The 22,704-nt window shown below is 46.2% G+C and overlaps 2 protein-coding genes across 4 annotated transcripts in view; both read right to left on the bottom strand.

Annotated features, from left to right (window-relative positions):
* Positions 1 to 128, bottom strand: part of LOC129842185 (formin-2-like) — a 448,967-nt gene extending 448,839 nt beyond the window's left edge. The window contains exon 1 of one of the 3 annotated variants that reach the window (XM_055910617.1): positions 42 to 128. In XM_055910617.1, coding sequence (XP_055766592.1) covers positions 42 to 46 — 5 coding nt within the window. In that variant the 5' untranslated portion in view covers positions 47 to 128. The remainder of the gene's footprint in view (positions 1 to 41) is intronic. The other 2 variants (XM_055910615.1, XM_055910616.1) reach the window with 2 other exon arrangements.
* Positions 129 to 1,403: 1,275 nt separating this feature from the next.
* The window catches only part of LOC129842183 (muscarinic acetylcholine receptor M3-like), a 209,843-nt gene continuing 188,542 nt past the window's right edge, over positions 1,404 to 22,704 (bottom strand). Inside the window, exons 3-6 of the mRNA XM_055910614.1 lie at positions 11,218 to 11,419; positions 10,514 to 10,664; positions 9,641 to 9,710; positions 1,404 to 8,577 (exon numbers count right to left, since the gene is read on the bottom strand). Of these exons, the coding sequence (XP_055766589.1) occupies positions 7,034 to 8,577; positions 9,641 to 9,710; positions 10,514 to 10,664; positions 11,218 to 11,384 (1,932 nt within the window). The 5' untranslated portion in view covers positions 11,385 to 11,419 and the 3' untranslated portion in view covers positions 1,404 to 7,033. The remainder of the gene's footprint in view (positions 8,578 to 9,640; positions 9,711 to 10,513; positions 10,665 to 11,217; positions 11,420 to 22,704) is intronic.

The following is a 22,704-nucleotide window of genomic DNA, read 5'->3' as shown; positions in this document are numbered from 1 at the left end:
ATACAAATAATATTTCCCTTGCAAATTCAGACGTTACTCACATCATGTTGCCTCCGTGAAGTTACCGTTCACCGCTAGCACGCAGCCACCACGTTGTCCATTGGAAGACGCGCCCATTCAATCAGACATTTCATTCCTTACAGGTGTGAATTCCTCGAGCGACGTTTTGATTTTCCTGTGACGTCCATCACGTTGTCAAATCCGGGAACAACTTTGGCAATTTGACAGTATTTGAAAAAATAATTACTAGAAACAGAAGTAAACTTACTTCTATAATTAACTAGTAAATCCTAGAGACCTATAACGTTATACAGCCCCGTGTAGCTCAGTTGGTAGAGCATGGCGCTTGCAACGCCAGGGTTGTGGGTTCAATTCCCACGGGGGGCCAGTACAAAAAAAAAAAAAAAAAAAAAAAAAAAAAAAAAAATATGAATGTATGTACTTGTAAGTCGCTCTGGATAAGAGCGTCTGCTAAATGACTTAAATGTAAATGTAAATGTCATCTATAACAAATACAACAGTGACGCCTAGTGGTTGATTTATAGAAAACACCTAAGCCTAATGGCCAGGGGAGCGTCATTTTCGACTTATCGACCTAACGTTATATCGTGTTCCTATGTCAAACATACACAATCAAACGATATAAACATGATGATGGTACTGGTTTAATAAGAAAATGAACAGGAGACTCCCTTACTCTCCATTATAAAACGCTGGTCTATACTTTATACCTGCTATTGCTTACCGAATATACACTGACTTGACAAAACATTAAGAACACCTGATCTTTCCATGACATAGACTGACCAGGTGAATCCAGATGAAAGCTATGATCACACTTCAATCAGTGTAAATGAAGGGGAGGACACAGGTTAAAGAAGGATTTTTAACCCTTAAGACAATTGAGACTTTGATATTGTATGTGTGTCGTTCAGAGGGTGAACGGTCAAGACTAAATATTTAAGTGCCCTTTGAACGGAGTATGGTAGTAGGTGTGAGGGGCACCGGTTTGTGTCTGCAACGCTGCTGGGGTTTTCACGCTCCACAGTTTCCGGTGTGTATCAAGAAATGTCCACCACCCAAAGGACATCCAGCCAACTTGACACAACTGTGGGAAGCATTGGAGTCAACATGGGCCAGCATCCCTGTGGAACGCTTTCGACACCTTGTAGAGTCCCATGACCTGATGAATTGAGGTGGTTCTGAAGGAGGGAGAACGATGTTCTGAAGGAAGGTGTTCCTAATGTTTGGTGTGTGTGTGTGTGTGTGTGTGTGTGTGTGTGTGTGTGTGTGTGTGTGTGTGTGTGTGTGTGTGTGTGTGTGTGTGTGTGTGTGTGTGTGTGTGTGTGTGTGTGTGTGTGTGTGTGTGTGTGTAACAACAATCTGTGGACCGGACACTGAAACACAGTATGAAACTTTATTCCCCTATAAAATGACACATTTTTTAAAAAAAATCCTTCAAATGATTTGTCATTAAAATGAGTGTCTTCAGAAGTGCTTTTAACTGAGAACAAAAATACAAACTCATCAAATCAAATCAAATCAACTCATCAAATCAAATCAACTCATCAAATCAACTCATCAAATCAAATCAAATCAACTCATCAAATCCTCACAACTGAACATGCAGTGTGTGTCAATCAAGGTGGTTGTAACAAACAAACAAATGTTCAAAATGAAACATCTCTTATAAAATATTACAAGCATACGATTGTATGGCTTTAGTACCACAAGTCAATCATAACATTATAAACATTTAAATAACACGAAAATGTGGATTTATAAAACACTTAGTAAAGGACTTATCCCTTTTGTTGATCTGATCACATCTCATGTTGAACAACCAAACATCTTAATGAATCTGTCTATAATTCCATACATGGTGTGATTAAACCAAACATCTTGTATAATTATTGTGTCAAAAAGGTGTATTTGAAAACTAAAACTCCTTAAAAAAGGTTAACTCATTGTGTGTCCTGGTCAACTCATTGTGTGTCCTGGTCAACTCATTGTGTGTCCTGGTCAACTCATTGTGTGTCCTGGTCAACTCATTGTGTGTCCTGGTCAACTCATTGTGTGTCCTGGTCAACTCATTGTGTGTCCTGGTCAACTCATTGTGTGTCCTGGTCAACTCATTGTGTGTCATGGTCAACTCATTGTGTGTCCTGGTCAACTCATTGTGTGTCCTGGTCAACTCATTGTGTGTCCTGGTCAACTCATTGTGTGTCCTGGTCAACTCATTGTGTGTCATGGTCAACTCATTGTGTGTCCTGGTCAACTCATTGTGTGTCCTGGTCAACTCATTGTGTGTCCTGGTCAACTCATTGTGTGTCCTGGTCAACTCATTATATCTCCTGGTCAACTCATTGTGTCCTGGTCAACTCATTATGTCTCCTGGTCAACTCATTGTGTGTCCTGGTCAACTCATTATGTCTCCTGGTCAACTCATTGTGTGTCCTGGTCAACTCATTATGTCCCCTGGTCAACTCATTGTGTATCCTGGTCAACTCATTGTGTGTCCTGGTCAACTCATTATATCAACTCATTGTGTGTCCTGGTCAACTCATTGTGTGTCCTGGTCAACTCATTGTGTGTCCTGGTCAACTCATTGTGTGTCCTAGTCAACTCATTGTGTGTCCTGGTCAACTCATTGTGTGTCCTAGTCAACTCATTGTGTGTCCTGGTCAACTCATTGTGTCCTGGTCAACTCATTGTGTGTCCTAGTCAACTCATTGTGTGTCCTGGTCAACTCATTGTGTGTCCTAGTCAACTCATTGTGTGTCCTGGTCAACTCATTGTGTGTCCTGGTCAACTCATTGTGTGTCCTGGTCAACTAGTGAAATCCATGAAAGTCACCATGACAACAAAACTGTCCTCCCAGCACCACATCATCAAAGAGACAAACACGGAACTGTGAGCGTTTTCTGCACCATGTTATTAAGTGGTTGCCTGGATACCGGTCCGTTGGTTGCCTGGATACCGGTCTGTACGGCTCTTATCATTCCACTCCTTCACACTCTGTGTCATGCCGAAACATATAGACACGGAGTACAGGGTGTAGAATGATAGCACAAAACAGGTCTGGATTTCAGGCTAATACTCCTAAAATAATACAGGACCACTTCAAGTACAAAACCCAGCTGACACACGGACACCTGACATGCTGAGTTTGAGCCAACCAACTATTCAGTACTAGTCATACTACATGTATACCACTAGGTGGTGCTGTTGGATTACTGACATTCTCCACCTGGAAAGTGTCTATAGGAAAAAGGCATCACCCAGTGTTTGACTTGGACTGAAATAGGTGTCGATATTCACTTTGACTGCTGGTTCTGTTTATATTTAGGTGCTGGAAATCTGCGATACTTTTGATCTAATATTCGATCAGAGAAACTCAAGCAGAATAACATTTGAGGTGCCGAACCTCGGTGAGCTACGACCTAAGTCAACCACTGACAACATCTCACCTGAGATCCTACTTGTTTCATAGCTAGTAATCCATCATAGTCATAGATACGTTATATTCTTATTTATGGGATATGTGACTTGTATGAAAAACTCATCAGAAAGACCTGTGGATATCAATTTTGTGTCAATATGTCTCAATGGTAAAACATATATTTTAATGACATACGTTTGCCTTTATTGCAATTTAACTTGTCCCTCGTCGTTTACATGTGAACATCTTGGACCGGACATTATTTTATATAAAAGATATAACAATCATTTTATATAAACATAGAACTGCATCATACTGTACATCAACATCAATGTAAAGAATCCACACACAGTCACTATGTAAATATCACCTCGTTAATTAACACAGGTATTTAGATGCTATAAGCAGCTTGTACATCAGCCCTGTGCTTTACAACTAGAGATGCAGAATTACAGCACCTTTCCCCAAATTCCCAGGTTTCCCAGGAATCCCAAATGGAGGATTCCTTCCTGATTCCAGGAGTCTTCCAACCAGGATTTCTTTTGGGGCGGGAAACCTGAGAATTCTTAGAAAAGTTACCGGTAATTTTTGCAACTGTATTTTAACAACACTGTCTCACTTTGAGCAACGATTACAACCCCACCACGATGGTCACCGACACGTTGTTAAAATCATCCCCGACGACCACACGGAACACTAGCCAAACACGTGAAATAACATGGGATGAAAAGGGTACTGGCTCAGGAGGTAGGCCACTTCTCACCAGAACTCATTGGCTGGAATCAAAGAGTAGAGTAGCACTTGGAGAGTACTGCGGATTTACATGAAAGTACTGCACCTTTACATGAAAGTACTACAGATTTACATAAAAGTACTGCACCTTTACATGAAAGTACTGCAGATTTACATGAAAGTACTGCAGATTTACATGAAAGTACTGCAGATTTACATGAATGTATTGCAGCTTTACATGAAAGTACTGCAGCTTTACATGAAAGTATTGCAGCTTTACATGAAAGTACTGCATATTGACATGAAAGTATTGCAGCTTTACATGAAAGTACTGCATATTTACATGAAAGTACTGCAGATTTAAATGAAAGTACTGCAGATTTACATGAAAGTAGTGCACCTTTACTTGAAAGTACTGCAGCTTAACAAAGTACTGCATCTTTACATAAAGTACTGCAGCTTAACAAAGTACTGCATCTTTACATGGACGTATTACACCTTTACAAAGTACTGCAGGTTTACATTAAAGTACTGCACCTTTACATGAAAGTAATGCATCTTTACAAAGTACTGTAGCTGTACAAAGTACTGCACCTTTACAAAGTACTGCACCTTTACAAAGTACTGCAGCTTTACATGTCCACTGATTCACCTAATTGTATCTATCTGCCAACTGGAAAGGCAACCATGTTCTGTAGGATTGTTGAAGTTCTGTAACCGTGTTCTGTAGGATTGTTGAAGTTCTGTAACCGTGTTCTGTAGGATTGTTGAAGTTCTGTAACCGTGTTCTGTAGGATTGTTGAAGTTCTGTAACCGTGTTCTGTAGGATTGTTGAAGTTCTGTAACCGTGTTCTGTAGGATTGTTGAAGTTCTGTAACCGTGTTCTGTAGGATTGTTGAAGTTCTGTAACCGTGTTCTGTAGGATTGTTGAAGTTCTGTAACCGTGTTCTGTAACCGTGTTCTGTAGGATTGTTGAAGTTCTGTAACCGTGTTCTGTAGGATTGTTGAAGTTCTGTAACCGTGTTCTGTAGGATTGTTGATGTTCTGTAACCGTGTTCTGTAGGATTGTTGATGTTCTGTAACCGTGTTCTGTAGGATTGTTGAAGTTCTGTAACCGTGTCCTGTAGGATTGTTGAAGTTCTGTAGGATTGTTGAAGTTCTGTAACCGTGTCCTGTAGGATTGTTGAAGTTCTGTAGGATTGTTGAAGTTCTGTAACTGTGTTCTGTAGGATTGTTGAAGTTCTGTAGGATTGTTGAAGTTCTGTAACTGTGTTCTGTAGGATTGTTGAAGTTCTGTAGGATTGTTGAAGTTCTGTAACTGTGTTCTGTAGGATTGTTGAAGTTCTGTAGGATTGTTGAAGTTCTGTAACCGTGTTCTGTAGGATTGTTGAAGTTCTGTAGGATTGTTGAAGTTCTGTAACCGTGTTCTGTAGGATTGTTGAAGTTCTGTAGGATTGTTGAAGTTCTGTAGGATTGTTGATGTTCTGTAACCGTGTTCTGTAGGATTGTTGAAGTTCTGTAACTGTGTTCTGTAGGATTGTTGAAGTTCTGTAGGATTGTTGAAGTTCTGTAACTGTGTTCTGTAGGATTGTTGAAGTTCTGTAACTGTGTTCTGTAGGATTGTTGAAGTTCTGTAACTGTGTTCTGTAGGATTGTTGAAGTTCTGTAGGATTGTTGAAGTTCTGTAACTGTGTTCTGTAGGATTGTTGAAGTTCTGTAACCGTGTTCTGTAGGATTGTTGAAGTTCTGTAGGATTGTTGAAGTTCTGTAGGATTGTTGAAGTTCTGTAACTGTGTTCTGTAGGATTGTTGAAGTTCTGTAACCGTGTTCTGTAGGATTGTTGAAGTTCTGTAGGATTGTTGAAGTTCTGTAGGATTGTTGAAGTTCTGTAACTGTGTTCTGTAGGATTGTTGAAGTTCTGTAGGATTGTTGAAGTTCTGTAACCGTGTTCTGTAGGATTGTTGAAGTTCTGTAGGATTGTTGAAGTTCTGTAACTGTGTTCTGTAGGATTGTTGAAGTTCTGTAGGATTGTTGAAGTTCTGTAACTGTGTTCTGTAGGATTGTTGAAGTTCTGTAACTGTGTTCTGTAGGATTGTTGAAGTTCTGTAACTGTGTTCTGTAGGATTGTTGAAGTTCTGTAGGATTGTTGAAGTTCTGTAACTGTGTTCTGTAGGATTGTTGAAGTTCTGTAACCGTGTTCTGTAACCGTGTTCTGTAGGATTGTTGAAGTTCTGTAACTGTATAGCAACAGTTCAGTTCAAACCAGGCTTGGAAACACCAACAGATATTGTCATACATTTGACAGCCCTTTTATATGTGACAAATATTCCTTTGGGTTGGGTGCCCTAAACACCAAATAAATCCAATCAAATCTCCCCTTCTGTCCGTGTAGAAATATCCCTGGTCATCTGTGTGGCCTTTTCACATGCAACATAAATGATTTCAAAATAAAAAATACAATGACAGAGCTGTAAAACATTATTCTAAATATTAACCAAGTTGGTGAATACTATTGCTGTTAAATATGAGGGATTCATCATGAAGTGTCCTGTGTTTTTTTAAGACAGTTTTTTTTAATGATTTTACGACATCAATATGTCTTTGTTGTCAATGTTTTGGCGCCAAACTGGTCTGTCAGTTGTGTGAAAAAAAAAGTCAATAGTTGGAAGAGATGCAGAGTTAATTCAAAATAATTGTGTATTTTATTTGTCGTGTTACTATGTTTCTTTTGTATTATTACGTAATCTCTTCATTGTTGAGAAAGGCTTGTAAGTAGAGTCCATCTCCCTGGCCAACTATCCTGTTAAACAATCCCAGAGAGGCCGACAGAGTCCTACAGCTGACCCAGGCCCCAGTACATTACACCTGCAAGGGCTCCTTCTTGCGGAAAGCGACCGTCTGCCTCTGCTGGAACTGAGGCTTGTTGCGTTTGTTGATGTCCTGCCAGCGGCAGAGCAGAATCATCTTGAAGGTATTCCTGAAGGTGAGGTTGCACATGGCGTAACACATGGGGTTGATGGTGCTGTTGACGTAACACAGCCAGTAGCCCAGAGCCCACAGAGCCTCAGGGATGCAGCCAGTACAGAAAGTGTTGACTAACACCATAATGTTATAGGGAGTCCAGGTTATGATGAAAGCCAACAAGATGGCACTGAGAGTCTGGGCGGCCTTCTTCTCTTTCTTCTCCTTGACTACACTCTGCTTCTTACGCTTGGTGATCTGGGTCTTGGCTTTGGAGGCGAAGCGCTTGGCCATGGCTGCATCCTTCAGGGAGATGGGGGCCGAGGTGGCCGAGGAGGGGGACTTGGAGGTGGAGGACACATCCCCTGTTTGGCTCCTGGTGGAGGTCTGGATGGAAGACGAGGAAGTGACAGGGGTTTTAGAGAAGGAGCGTTGGTGGTAGCTGTTGTCTTCCTTGTCTTTCTCCTTTCTGGTATTAGAGGATGTCTTTTTGTCCTTATTATCGCCCCCTGGTGGCCGGAGAGGGTCCTTCGGAGCATCCTGGTCCTCAGGAGATGTCAGCTGGGGGTCATTGTTAGGGTTGTTGCCAGGGGCGGAGTTTATCCCCGGCAGGTTGACCACTATGGAATAGATAGCTCGGCTTGACTCCGTCGCCCCCTCCTCGTCCTCAGAGTCTGATTGGTCCATGGAGGCCCTGCCCCCATCGTTGTTGTTCCAGCTACCGGAGCTGCTGTGTTCCGGCTCTCCTCCCACTGTGATTGTCTTCTTCTTGGACCACCTAGTCAGCGGCCAGAAGCGGAAGGGTCCTCTGGTCTTCTTGGCTCCAGAGCCTTTCTGACCGGCCTGGTTAAGCTCGTAACTGCTGCAGCTCCTGGAGCTTCCTGTCTTGGGCACCATGGGAGCCTCCTCTTCCTGGGCCTCCTCCTTCTTCTCCTCCTCCTCCTTCTGGCTACCCCCCTGGCCCGCCTTGTTCCCTGCCCCCGAACCCCTCAACCCCGCCAGGTCCTTCTGCCTGTTCTCTGTCTCTCTGTAGATTCTCCAGTAGAGAACCGTCATGATGGTGACCGGCAGGTAGAAGGCAGCGATGGCCGTGCAGAATGTGATAATAGGCTCTGAGAGAAACTGGATAAAGCATTCTCCAGGAGGCACAGTGCGCTCCCCTACGATATACTGCCAGAAGAGTATAGCCGGCGCCCACAGGACGAAGGACACGGACCAGGCCATGCTGATCATAGTCAGAGCTCTCTTGGTGGTCCTCTTGGCCCGGTAAGTCAGAGGTCGAGTTATGGAGAAGTAGCGGTCGAAGCTGATGACCAGCAGGTTCATGACGGAGGCGTTGCTCGCCACGTAGTCGATAGCCAACCACAGGTCGCACGCCCAGTTCCCCAAAGCCCATTGGTCCATGATAATGTAGGTAGTGTAGAGGTTCATGGAAAGAGTTCCTAGAATTAGAACACTGTATTTTAGTTTCACTCCGATATTACAGTAACTGACAATATATATATTACACATTTGATATTACAGTAATTGACTACTACATATTACACATTTGATATTACAGTAACTGACTAATACATATTACACATTTGATATTACAGTAACTGACTACTACATATTACACATTTGATATTACAGTAACTGACTAATACATATTACACATTTGATATTACAGTAACTGACTACTACATATTACACATTTGATATTACAGTAACTGACTAATACATATTACACATTTGATATTACAGTAACTGACTACTACATATTACACATTTGATATTACAGTAACTGACTACTACATATTACACATTTGATATTACAGTAACTGACTACTACATATTACACATTTGATATTACAGTAACTGACTAATACATATTACACATTTGATATTACAGTAACTGACTACTACATATTACACATTTGATATTACAGTAATTGACTACTACATATTACACATTTGATATTACAGTAACTGACTACTACATATTACACATTTGATATTACAGTAACTGACTAATACATATTACACATTTGATATTACAGTAACTGACTAATACATATTACACATTTGATATTACAGTAACTGACTACTACATATTACACATTTGATATTACAGTAACTGACTAATACATATTACACATTTGATATTACAGTAACTGACTACTACATATTACACATTTGATATTACAGTAATTGACTACTACATATTACACATTTGATATTACAGTAACTGACTACTACATATTACACATTTGATATTACAGTAACTGACTAATACATATTACACATTTGATATTACAGTAACTGACTAATACATATTACACATTTGATATTACAGTAACTGACTAATACATATTACACATTTGATATTACAGTAACTGACTAATACATATTACACATTTGTGAGACACTGTAGGTAATCATAGTACAATATATTATTAATATCAGCTGTGATACATGACATCATCTATACACGTATGAAAACACAAAGTACAATTAAAATACCGATGATGAGGTCAGCAAAGGCCAGACTGAGGAGGTAGTAGTTATTCACTGTCTTCAGCTGCTTGTTCACCTGGAAGAGAGAAGAGAAACCTTTATTATTAAAGTGTCACTCCACTGTATAACATCAAATTAACAAGACGTATGATGTTAAAAGCTGTTGAAAACAATGACGTGGACCATTCAGTAAGAGTTTTGAGGCACGTACGCCCCCCCTGCAATAATTACGGCCTGCGATACACGTGTCATCAAGCTACCTCACGCTGCAGAGACAGGAGATAGGCTCATGCCCTGTGGGCCATTCTGGCTCGGACAAGCCTACTTAATCAATTACAGGAAGTCATCATACAATGTAACGTTAGTCTAGGCCTACAATCTACCTACTTAATCAATTACAGGAAGTCCTAACACAATGTAACGTTAGTCTAGGCCTACAATCTACCTACTTAAACAATTACAGGAAGTCCTAACACAATGTAACGTTAGTCTAGGCCTACAATCTACCTACTTAAACAATTACAGGAAGTCCTAACACAATGTAATGTTAGTCTAGGCCTACAATCTACCTACTTAAACAATTACAGGAAGTCCTAACACAATGTAACATTAGTCTAGGCCTGCAATCTACCTACTTAATCAATTACAGGCAGTCATCATACATTGTGACGTTAGTCTAGGCCTGCAATCTACCTACTTAATCAATTACAGGAAGTCCTAACACAATGTAACGTTAGTCTAGGCCTGCAATCTACCTACTTAATCAATTACAGGAAGTCCTAACACAATGTAACGTTAGTCTAGGCCTGCAATCGACCTACTTAAACAATTACAGGAAGTCATAACACAATGTAATGTTAGTCTAGGCCTGCAATCTACCTTGAAGGAGATGAGCACCAGGATGTTCCCTACGACGGTGACCAGAGACAGAGACCCGGTGAGGAACACGATCAGGATGACCTGCCAGATGGTGTGACCTCCCAGAGGGTCATAGGTCACCATGGGATCAAGGAGGGAGGTGTTGGACCAGCTGGTCGAAAGAAGAACAAGATGATTACATTGTAACACTGAAACTGAAATGTATTTCCTCAATCCCAACCCTCCCCCTAGACAAACAGACGGAGAGGTTGTAGGAATGGCTCAGCCACAGTGCAGCACCCCTGGAGCAGTTTAGAGGTTAACCTGTTGAGCACAGAGGGCGCTGTTTTCACTTTGGGGGAAAATCGTGCCCAATTTAAACGGCCTCGTACTCAATTCTTGCTCGTACAATATGCATATTATTATTTCTATTGGATAGAAAACACTCTCTAGTTTCTAAAACCGTTTGAATTATATCTGTGAGTAAAACAGAACTCCTTTTGCAGCAAACTTCCTGACAGGAAGTGGAAAATCTGAAATCGATGCACTCTTCTAGCTTGCAGCCAGAAGAAGTTAAGTCCCTTGCTCAAGGGCACAACAGGCAGGAGATGGTATCTAGGATAATGAATTTCCAGAAACCCCATCCAGTTTCCGGCTCACTCCCTTGCAAATTCCCTTCAGAGAGTCAACTCTGGGATTCGGGTTTCTAACCCTCTAACCTATACCTGGTCAGGTTGGTGAGGTCCCTGGTAATGGAGTCGTTGTCCAGCACAAGGCCCAGGCCCAGGATGGCGTTGTCGGCGTAGGCCCTCAACCCTGGGGAGCTGTTGTTCAGGTACATACTGGGGTCTACAGAAGGGGAAGAGCTGGACGAGTTCAGGTTCAAGGTCATAGCGCTGACGTCCTGATGGCATATTCTGGAGACACCTGGGAGAGAAAAGAAACATGTGTTATTTGGCTTTATAAAGTCATATACTCTGAGTGTACAAAACATTAAAGAACACCTGCTCTTTCCATGGCATAGACTGACCAGGTGAATTCGGGTGAAAGCTATGATCCCTTATTGATGCAAAATTGTTAAATCCACTTCAATCAGTGTAGATGAAGAGGAGGAAACAGGTTAAAGAAGGATTTTTAAGCCTTGAGACAATTGATTTAAGTGCCTTTTGAACGGTATATGGTAGTAGGTGCCAGGCGCACCGGTTTGAGTGTGTCAAGACCTGCAACGCTACTGGATTTTTCATGCTCAACAGTTTCCTGTGTGTATCAAGAATGGTCCACCACCCAAAGGACATCCAGACAACTTGACACAACTGTGGGAAGCAATGGAGTCAACATGGGTCAGCATCCCGGTGGAACGCTTTCAACACCTTGTAGGGTTCATGCCCCGACGAATTTAGGCTGTTCTGAGGGCAGAAGGGTGGTGCAACTCAATATTAGGAAAATGTTCCTAATGTTTTGTACAGTCACTGTATATTATTTTGTATTGCATAGAGGGTGTTCTTTAATAGAAGACTCTCCAACATAATCCAGGTAGAACCTGGCATTCCCCAGGGCAACTGTCTAGGCCCCTTACTTTTTCAATCTTTACTAATGACCTGCCACTGGCCTTGAGTAATGCCAGAGTGTCTATGTATGTGGATGACTTAATATTATACACGTCAGCGACCACAGCAAGTGAAATCACTGCAACACTTAACAAAGAGCAGCAGACAGTTTCATAATGGGTGGCAAGAAATAAGTTAGTCCTAAATATTTCAAAAACTAAAAGCATTCTTTTTGGGACAAATCATTCACTAAACCCTAAACCTCAACTAAATCGCCGTGACCATAATTCTATCCTCCTGATTCCTGCTTACAAGCAAAAACTAAAGCAGGAAGTGCCAGTGACTCGCTCAATACGGAAGTGGTCAGATGATGCGAATGCTACGCAAACCAACAGTTTTGCTAGCACAGACTAAAATATGTTCCGGGATTCATCCAATGGCAATGAGGAGTATATTACTTCAGGCAACGGCTTCATCAATAAGTGCATCAACAACCTAATCTCCACAGTGACCGTTTCATTACATATCCCAACCAGAAGCCATCGATTACAGGCAACATTCACACAGAGGTAAAGGCTAGAGCTGCCGCTTTCAAGGTGCGGGACTCTAACCCCGAAGCTTATGAGAAATCCCGCTATGCCCTCTGACGAACCATCAAACAGGCAAAGTGCCAATACAGGACTAAGATTGAATCGTGCTACACAGGCTGTGACGCTCGTCTGCAAACTATAACAGACTACAAAGAAAAGCATAGCCGCGAGCTGCCCAGTGACACGAGCCTACCAGACGAGCTAAATCACTTCTATGTTCGCTTCGAGGCAAGCAACACTGAGGCATGCATGAGAGCACAAGCTGTTCCAGATGACTGTGTCATCACTGTCTCCGTAGCTGACCTTTAAACAGGTAAAAATTCACAAGGCCGCTGGGCAAGACGGATTACCAGGATGTGTGCTCCGAGCATGTGCTGACCAACTGGCAGGTGTCTTCACTGACATTTTCAACATGTCCCTGATTGAGTCTGTATTACCAACATGTTTCAAGCAGACCACCATAGTCCCTGTGCCCATGAACACAAAGGCAACCTGCCTAAATGACTACAGACCCGAAGCACTCACATCCGTAGCCATGAAGTGCATTGAAAGGCTGGTAATGGCTCACATCAACACCATTATCCCAGAAAACCTAGACCCACTCCAATTTGCATATCGCTCAAACAGATCCACAGATGATGCAATCTCTCTACAGGGCTGTAGTGGAGCAGGTTGAGAGCTTCAAGTTCCCTGGTGTCCACATCACCAACAAAGTAATATGGTCCAAACACACCAAGACAGTTGTGAAGAGGGCACGACAAAACCTATTCCCCCTCAGGAGACTGAAAACATTTGGCATGGGTCCTGAGATCCTCAAAAGGTTCTACAGCTGCAACTCCGAAAGCATCCTGACTGGTTGCATCACTGCCTGGTACTGCAAGTGCTCGGCCTCTGACCGCAAGGCACCTCCCCCCGCCAACCCCTCTTTTACGCTGCTGCTACTCTCTGTTTATCCTCTATGCATAGTCACTTTAACTATACCTACATGTACATAGTAGCTCAATTAGCCCGACTAACCTGTGCCCCTGCACATTGACTCTGTAACCGTACCACCTGTATAAAGCCTCGCTACTGTTATTTCCACTGTCATTTTACAGTTAAAAAAAAAATCTTGACTTATCTATTGTTTACATAATACCTATTTTTTACTTAAAAATTGCTCAGGGGCTTGAAAGTAATCATTTCACTTTAAGATCTACACCTGTTGTATTCGGCGCTCGTGAAAAATAAACTTTGATTTGGTGACGGCTGGCTTCCGGGGTTAAGTGGGCGGCTAGGCGGGTCATGTTTCGGAGGACGCATGACTCTCCCGAGCCCGTTGGTGAGTTGCAGCGATGAGACAAGATTGTGACTACCAATTGGATTTCACGAATTTGGGGAGAAAAATAACATATTGAAACCCCATATTTGCCAGAGTTCCATTTATTCCACTCCAGCCAATGAGCTCATCATCCTATACCTCCCCAACCAGCCTCCTCCAGCCATTACAATGAGCTAATCATCCTATACCTCCCCCACCAGCCTCCTCCTCCAGCCATTACAATGAGCTCATCATCCTATACCTCCCCCACCAGCCTCCTCCAGCCATTACAATGAGCTCATCATCCTATACCTCCCCCACCAGCCTCCTCCAGTCATTACAATGAGCTCATCATCCTATACCTCCCCAACCAGCCTCCTCCTCCAGCCATTACAATGAGGTCATCATCCTATACCTCCCCCACCAGCCTCCTCCAGCCATTACAATGAGGTCATCATCCTATACCTCCCCCACCAGCCTCCTCCAGCCATTACAATGAGCTCATCATCCTATACCTCCCCCACCAGCCTCCTCCAGCCATTACAATGAGCTCATCATCCTATACCTCCCCCACCAGCCTCCTCCTCCAGCCATTACAATGAGCTCATCATCCTATACCTCCCCCACCAGCCTCCTCCTCCAGACATTACAATGAGCTCATCATCCTATACCTCCCCAACCAGCCTCCTCCAGCCATTACAATGAGCTCATCATCCTATACCTCCCCCACCAGCCTCCTCCAGCCATTACAATGAGCTCATAATCCTATACCTCCCCAACCAGCCTCCTCCAAACATTACAATGAGCTCATCATCCTATACCTCCCCAACCAGCCTCCTCCTCCAGCCATTACAATGAGCTCATCATCCTATACCTCCCCAACCAGCCTGCTCCAGCCATTACAATGAGCTCATAATCCTATACCTCCCCCACCAGCCTCCTCCAGCCATTACAATGAGCTCATCATCCTATACCTCCCCCACCAGCCTCCTCCAGCCATTACAATGTCCTCATCATCCTATACCTCCCCCACCAGCCTCCTCCAGCCATTACAATGAGCTCATCATCCTATACCTCCCCAACCAGCCTCCTCCTCCAGACATTACAATGAGCTCATCATCCTATACCTCCCCCACCAGCCTCCTCCAGCCATTACAATGAGCTCATCATCCTATACCTCCCCCACCAGCCTCCTCCTCCAGCCATTACAATGAGCTCATCATCCTATACCTCCCCCACCAGCCTCCTCCAGCCATTACAATGAGCTCATCATCCTATACCTCCCCCACCAGCCTCCTCCAGCCATTACAATGAGCTCATCATCCTATACCTCCCCAACCAGCCTCCTCCAGCCATTACAATGAGCTCATCATCCTATACCTCCCCCACCAGCCTCCTCCTCCAGCCATTACAATGAGCACATCATCCTATACCTCCCCCACCAGCCTCCTCCTCCAGCCATTACAATGAGCACATCATCCTATACCTCCCCCACCAGCCTCCTCCTCCAGCCATTACAATGAGCTCATCATCCTATACCTCCCCCACCAGCCTCCTCCAGCCATTACAATGAGCTCATCATCCTATACCTCCCCCACCAGCCTCCTCCAGCCATTACAATGAGGTCATCATCCTATACCTCCCCCACCAGCCTCCTCCAGCCATTACAATGAGCTCATCATCCTATACCTCGCCCACCAGCCTCCTCCAGCCATTACAATGAGCTCATCATCCTATACCTCCCCAACCAGCCTCCTCCTCCATCCTATACCTCCCAAACCAGCCTCCTCCTCCAGCCATTACAATGAGCTCATCATCCTATACCTCCCCCACCAGCCTCCTCCAGCCATTACAATGAGCTCATCATCCTATACCTCCCCCACCAGCCTCCTCCAGCCATTACAATGTTCTCATCATCCTATACCTCCCCCACCAGCCTCCTCCAGCCATTACAATGTCCTCATCATCCTATACCTCCCCCACCAGCCTCCTCCAGCCATTACAATGAGGTCATCATCCTATACCTCCCCCACCAGCCTCCTCCTCCAGCCATTACAATGAGCTCATCATCCTATACCTCCCCCACCAGCCTCCTCCAGCCATTACAATGAGCTCATCATCCTATACCTCCCCCACCAGCCTCCTCCAGCCATTACAATGAGCTCATCATCCTATACCTCCCCCACCAGCCTCCTCCTCCAGCCATTACAATGAGTTAATCATCCTATACCTCCCCCACCAGCCTCCTCCAGCCAATACAATGAGCTCATCATCCTATACCTCCCCCACCAGCCTCCTCCTCCAGCCATTACAATGAGCTCATCATCCTATACCTCCCCCACCAGCCTCCTCCAGCCATTACAATGAGCTCATCATCCTATACCTCCCCAACCAGCCTCCTCCTCCAGCCATTACAATGAGCTCATCATCCTATACCTCCCCCACCAGCCTCCTCCAGCCATTACAATGAGCTCATCATCCTATACCTCCCCCACCAGCCTCCTCCTCCAGCCATTACAATGAGTTAATCATCCTATACCTCCCCCACCAGCCTCCTCCAGCCAATACAATGAGCTCATCATCCTATACCTCCCCCACCAGCCTCCTCCTCCAGCCATTACAATGAGCTCATCATCCTATACCTCCCCCACCAGCCTCCTCCAGCCATTACAATGAGTTCATCATCCTATACCTCCCCCACCAGCCTCCTCCAGCCATTACAATGAGCTAATCATCCTATACCTCCCCCACCAGCCTCCTCCAGCCATTACAATGAGCTCATCATCCTATACCTCCCCCACCAGCCTCCTCCAGCCATTACAATGAGCTCATCATCCTATACCTCCCCCACCAGCCTCCTCCAGCCATTACAATGAGCTCATCATCCTATACCTCCCCCACCAGCCTCCTCCAGCCATTACAATGAGCTCATCATTCTATTCCTCCCCAACCAGCCTCCTCCTCCAGCCATTACAATGAGCTCATCATCCTATACCTCCCCCACCAGCCTCCTCCAGCCATTACAATGAGCTCATCATCCTATACCTCCCCAACCAGCCTCCTCCTCTAGCCATTACAATGAGCTCATCATCCTATACCTCCCCTACCAGCCTCCTCCAGCCATTACAATGAGCTCATCATCCTATACCTCCCCCACCAGCCTCCTCCTCCAGCCATTACAATGAGTTCATCATCCTATACCTCCCCAACCAGCCTCCTCCTCCAGACATTACACTGAGCTCATCATCCTATACCTCCCCACCAGCCTCCTCCAGCCATTACAATGAGCTCATCATCCTATAACTCCCCCACCAGCCTCCTCCAGCCATTACAATGAGCTCATCATCCTATACCTCCCCCACCAGCCTCCTCCAGCCATTACAATGAGCTCATCATCCTATACCTCCCCCACCAGCCTCCTCCAGCCATTACAATGAGCTCATCATCCTATACCTCCCCCACCAGCCTCCTCCAGACATTACAATGAGCTCATCATCCTATACCTCCCCCACCAGCCTCCTCCAGCCAATACAATGAGCTCATCATCCTATACCTCCCCCACCAGCCTCCTCCTCCAGCCATTACAATGAGTTCATCATCCTATACCTCCCCAACCAGCCTCCTCCAGTCATTACAATGAGCTCATCATCCTATACCTCCCCCACCAGCCTCCTCCAGCCATTACAATGAGCTCATCATCCTATACCTCCCCCACCAGCCTCCTCCAGCCATTACAATGAGCTCATCATCCTATACCTCCCCCACCAGCCTCCTCCAGCCATTATAATGAGCTCATCATCCTATACCTTCCCAACCAGCCTCCTCCTCCAGCCATTACAATGAGCTCATCATCCTATACCTCCCCAACCAGCCTCCTCCTCCAGCCATTACAATGAGCTCATCATCCTATACCTCCCCAACCAGCCTCCTCCAGCCATTACAATGAGCTCATCATCCTATACCTCCCCCACCAGCCTCCTCCAGCCATTACAATGAGCTCATCATTCTATACCTCCCCCACCAGCCTCCTCCAGCCATTACAATGAGCTCATCATCCTATACCTCCCCAACCAGCCTCCTCCTCTAGCCATTACAATGAGCTCATCATCCTATACCTCCCCTACCAGCCTCCTCCAGCCATTACAATGAGCTCATCATCCTATACCTCCCCCACCAGCCTCCTCCTCCAGCCATTACAATGAGTTCATCATCCTATACCTCCCCAACCAGCCTCCTCCTCCAGACATTACAATGAGCTCATCATCCTATACCTCCCCACCAGCCTCCTCCAGCCATTACAATGAGCTCATCATCCTATACCTCCCCCACCAGCCTCCTCCAGCCATTACAATGAGCTCATCATCCTATACCTCCCCCACCAGCCTCCTCCAGCCATTACAATGAGCTCATCATCCTATACCTCCCGCACCAGCCTCCTCCAGCCATTACAATGAGCTCATCATCCTATACCTCCCCCACCAGCCTCCTCCAGACATTACAATGAGCTCATCATCCTATACCTCCCCCACCAGCCTCCTCCAGCCATTACAATGAGCTCATCATCCTATACCTCCCCCACCAGCCTCCTCCTCCAGCCATTACAATGAGTTCATCATCCTATACCTCCCCAACCAGCCTCCTCCAGTCATTACAATGAGCTCATCATCCTATACCTCCCCCACCAGCCTCCTCCAGCCATTACAATGAGCTCATCATCCTATACCTCCCCCACCAGCCTCCTCCAGCCATTACAATGAGCTCATCATCCTATACCTCCCCCACCAGCCTCCTCCAGCCATTACAATGAGCTCATCATCCTATACCTCCCCAACCAGCCTCCTCCTCCAGCCATTACAATGAGCTCATCATCCTATACCTCCCCAACCAGCCTCCTCCTCCAGCCATTACAATGAGCTCATTATCCTATACCTCCCCAACCAGCCTCCTCCAGCCATTACAATGAGCTCATCATCCTATACCTCCCCAACCAGCCTCCTCCAGTCATTACAATGAGCTCATCATCCTATACCTCCCCCACCAGCCTCCTCGAGCCATTACAATGAGCTCATCATCCTATACCTCCCCCACCAGCCTCCTCCAGCCATTACAATGAGCTCATCATCCTATACCTCCCCCACCAGCCTCCTCCAGCCATTACAATGAGCTCATCATCCTATACCTCCCCAACCAGCCTCCTCCTCCAGCCATTACAATGAGCTCATCATCCTATACCTCCCCAACCAGCCTCCTCCTCCAGCCATTACAATGAGCTCATCATCCTATACCTCCCCAACCAGCCTCCTCCAGCCATTACAATGAGCTCATCATCCTATACCTCCCCAACCAGCCTCCTCCAGTCATTACAATGAGCTCATCATCCTATACCTCCCCCACCAGCCTCCTCGAGCCATTACAATGAGCTCATCATCCTATACCTCCCCCACCAGCCTCCTCCAGCCATTACAATGAGCTCATCATCCTATACCTCCCCCACCAGCCTCCTCCAGCCATTACAATGAGCTCATCATCCTATACCTCCCCAACCAGCCTCCTCCTCCAGCCATTACAATGAGCTCATCATCCTATACCTCCCCAACCAGCCTCCTCCTCCAGCCATTACAATGAGCTCATCATCCTATACCTCCCCAACCAGCCTCCTCCAGCCATTACAATGAGCTCATCATCCTATACCTCCCCCACCAGCCTCCTCCAGCCATTACAATGAGCTCATCATTCTATACCTCCCCCACCAGCCTCCTCCAGCCATTACAATGAGCTCATCATCCTATACCTCCCCCACCAGCCTCCTCCAGCCATTACAATGAGCTCATCATCCTATACCTCCCCCACCAGCCTCCTCCAGCCATTACAATGAGCTCATCATCCTATACCTCCCCCACCAGCCTCCTCCAGCCATTACAATGAGCTCATCATCCTATACCTCCCCCACCAGCCACCTCCAGCCATTACAATGAGCTCATCATCCTATACCTCCCCCACCAGCCTCCTCCAGCCATTACAATGAGCTAATCATCCTATACCTCCCCCACCAGCCTCCTCCAGCCATTACAATGAGCTCATCATCCTATACCTCCTCCTCCAGCCATTACAATGAGCTCATCATCCTATACCTCCCCCACCAGCCTCCTCCTCCAGCGATTACAATGAGCTCATCATCCTATACCTCCCCAACCAGCCTCCTCCTCCAGCCATTACAATGAGCTCATCATCCTATACCTCCCCAACCAGCCTCCTCCAGCCATTACAATGAGCTCATCATCCTATACCTCCCCTACCAGCCTCCTCCAGCAATTACAATGAGCTCATCATCCTATACCTCCCCCACCAGCCTCCTCCAGCCATTACAATGAGCTCATCATCCTATACCTCCCCAACCAGCCTCCTCCAGCCATTACAATGAGCTCATCATCCTATACCTCCCCTACCAGCCTCCTCCAGCCATTACAATGAGCTCATCATCCTATACCTCCCCCACCAGCCGCCTCCAGCCATTACAATGAGCTCATCATCCTATACCTCCCCAACCAGCCTCCTCCAGCCATTACAATGAGCTCATCATCCTATACCTCCCCCACCAGCCTCCTCCTCCAGCCATTACAATGAGCTCATCATCCTATACCTCCCCAACCAGCCTCCTCCAGCCATTACAATGAGCTCATCATCCTATACCTCCCCCACCAGCCTCCTCCAGCCATTACAATGAGCTCATCATCCTATACCTCCCCCACCAGCCTCCTCCTCCAGCCATTACAATGAGCTCATCATCCTATACCTCCCCCACCAGCCGCCTCCAGCCATTACAATGAGCTCATCATCCTATACCTCCCCAACCAGCCTCCTCCAGCCATTACAATGAGCTCATCATCCTATACCTCCCCAACCAGCCTCCTCCAGCCATTACAATGAGCTCATCATCCTATACCTCCCCCACCAGCCTCCTCCAGCCATTACAATGAGCTCATCATCCTATACCTCCCCCACCAGCCTCCTCCTCCAGCCATTACAATGAGCTCATCATCCTATACCTCCTCCTCCAGCCTCCTCCAGCAATTACAATGAGCTCATCATCATATACCTCCCCCACCAGCCTCCTCCAGCCATTACAATGAGCTCATCATCCTATACCTCCCCCACCAGCCTCCTCCTCCAGCCATTACAATGAGCTCATCATCCTATACCTCCCCCACCAGCTTCCTCCAGCCATTACAATGAGCTCATCATCCTATACCTCCCCAACCAGCCTCCTCCTCCAGCCATTACAATGAGCTCATCATCCTATACCTCCCCAACCAGCCTCCTCCTCCAGCCATTACAATGAGCTCATCATCCTATACCTCCCCCACCAGCCTCCTCCTCCAGCCATTACAATGAGCTCATCATCCTATACCTCCCCCACCAGCCTCCTCCAGCCATTACAATGAGCTCATCATCCTATACCTCCCCCACCAGCCTCCTCCTCCAGCCATTACAATCAGCTCATCATCCTATACCTCCCCCACCAGCCTCCTCCTCCAGCCATTACAATGAGCTCATCGTCCTATACCTCCCCCACCAGCCTCCTCCAGTCATTACAATGAGCTCATCATCCTATACCTCCCCCACCAGCCTCCTCCTCCAGCCATTACAATGAGCTCATCATCCTATACCTCCCCCACCAGCCTCCTCCAGCCATTACAATGAGCTCATCATCCTATACCTCCCCCACCAGCCTCCTCCAGCCATTACAATGAGCTCATCATCCTATACCTCCCCAACCAGCCTCCTCCAGCCATTACAATGAGCTCATCATCCTATACCTCCCCAACCAGCCTCCTCCTCCAGCCATTACAATGAGCTAATCATCCTATACCTCCCCCACCAGCCTCCTCCTCCAGCCATTACAATGAGCTCATTATCCTATACCTCCCCAACCAGCCTCCTCCTCCAGCCATTACAATGAGCTAATCATCCTATACCTCCCCCACCAGCCTCCTCCTCCAGCCATTACAATGAGCTCATCATCCTATACCTCACCCACCAGCCTCCTCCAGCCATTACAATGAGCTCATCATCCTATACCTCCCCCACCAGCCTCCTCCAGCCATTACAATGAGCTCATCATCCTATACCTCCTCCTCCAGCCATTACAATGAGCTCATCATCCTATACCTCCCCCACCAGCCTCCTCCTCCAGCGATTACAATGAGCTCATCATCCTATACCTCCCCAACCAGCCTCCTCCTCCAGCCATTACAATGAGCTCATCATCCTATACCTCCCCAACCAGCCTCCTCCAGCCATTACAATGAGCTCATCATCCTATACCTCCCCTACCTGCCTCCTCCAGCAATTACAATGAGCTCATCATCCTATACCTCCCCCACCAGCCTCCTCCAGCCATTACAATGAGCTCATCATCCTATACCTCCCCAACCAGCCTCCTCCAGCCATTACAATGAGCTCATCATCCTATACCTCCCCTACCAGCCTCCTCCAGCCATTACAATGAGCTCATCATCCTATACCTCCCCCACCAGCCGCCTCCAGCCATTACAATGAGCTCATCATCCTATACCTCCCCAACCAGCCTCCTCCAGCCATTACAATGAGCTCATCATCCTATACCTCCCCCACCAGCCTCCTCCTCCAGCCATTACAATGAGCTCATCATCCTATACCTCCCCAACCAGCCTCCTCCAGCCATTACAATGAGCTCATCATCCTATACCTCCCCCACCAGCCTCCTCCAGCCATTACAATGAGCTCATCATCCTA

Source organism: Salvelinus fontinalis, unplaced genomic scaffold (assembly GCF_029448725.1).
Source record: "Salvelinus fontinalis isolate EN_2023a unplaced genomic scaffold, ASM2944872v1 scaffold_0022, whole genome shotgun sequence".
Classification (NCBI taxonomy): Eukaryota; Metazoa; Chordata; class Actinopteri; order Salmoniformes; family Salmonidae; genus Salvelinus; species Salvelinus fontinalis.
The sequence above is the reverse complement of the archived record's forward strand: the minus strand, read 5'-3'. Positions and strand labels throughout refer to the sequence as shown.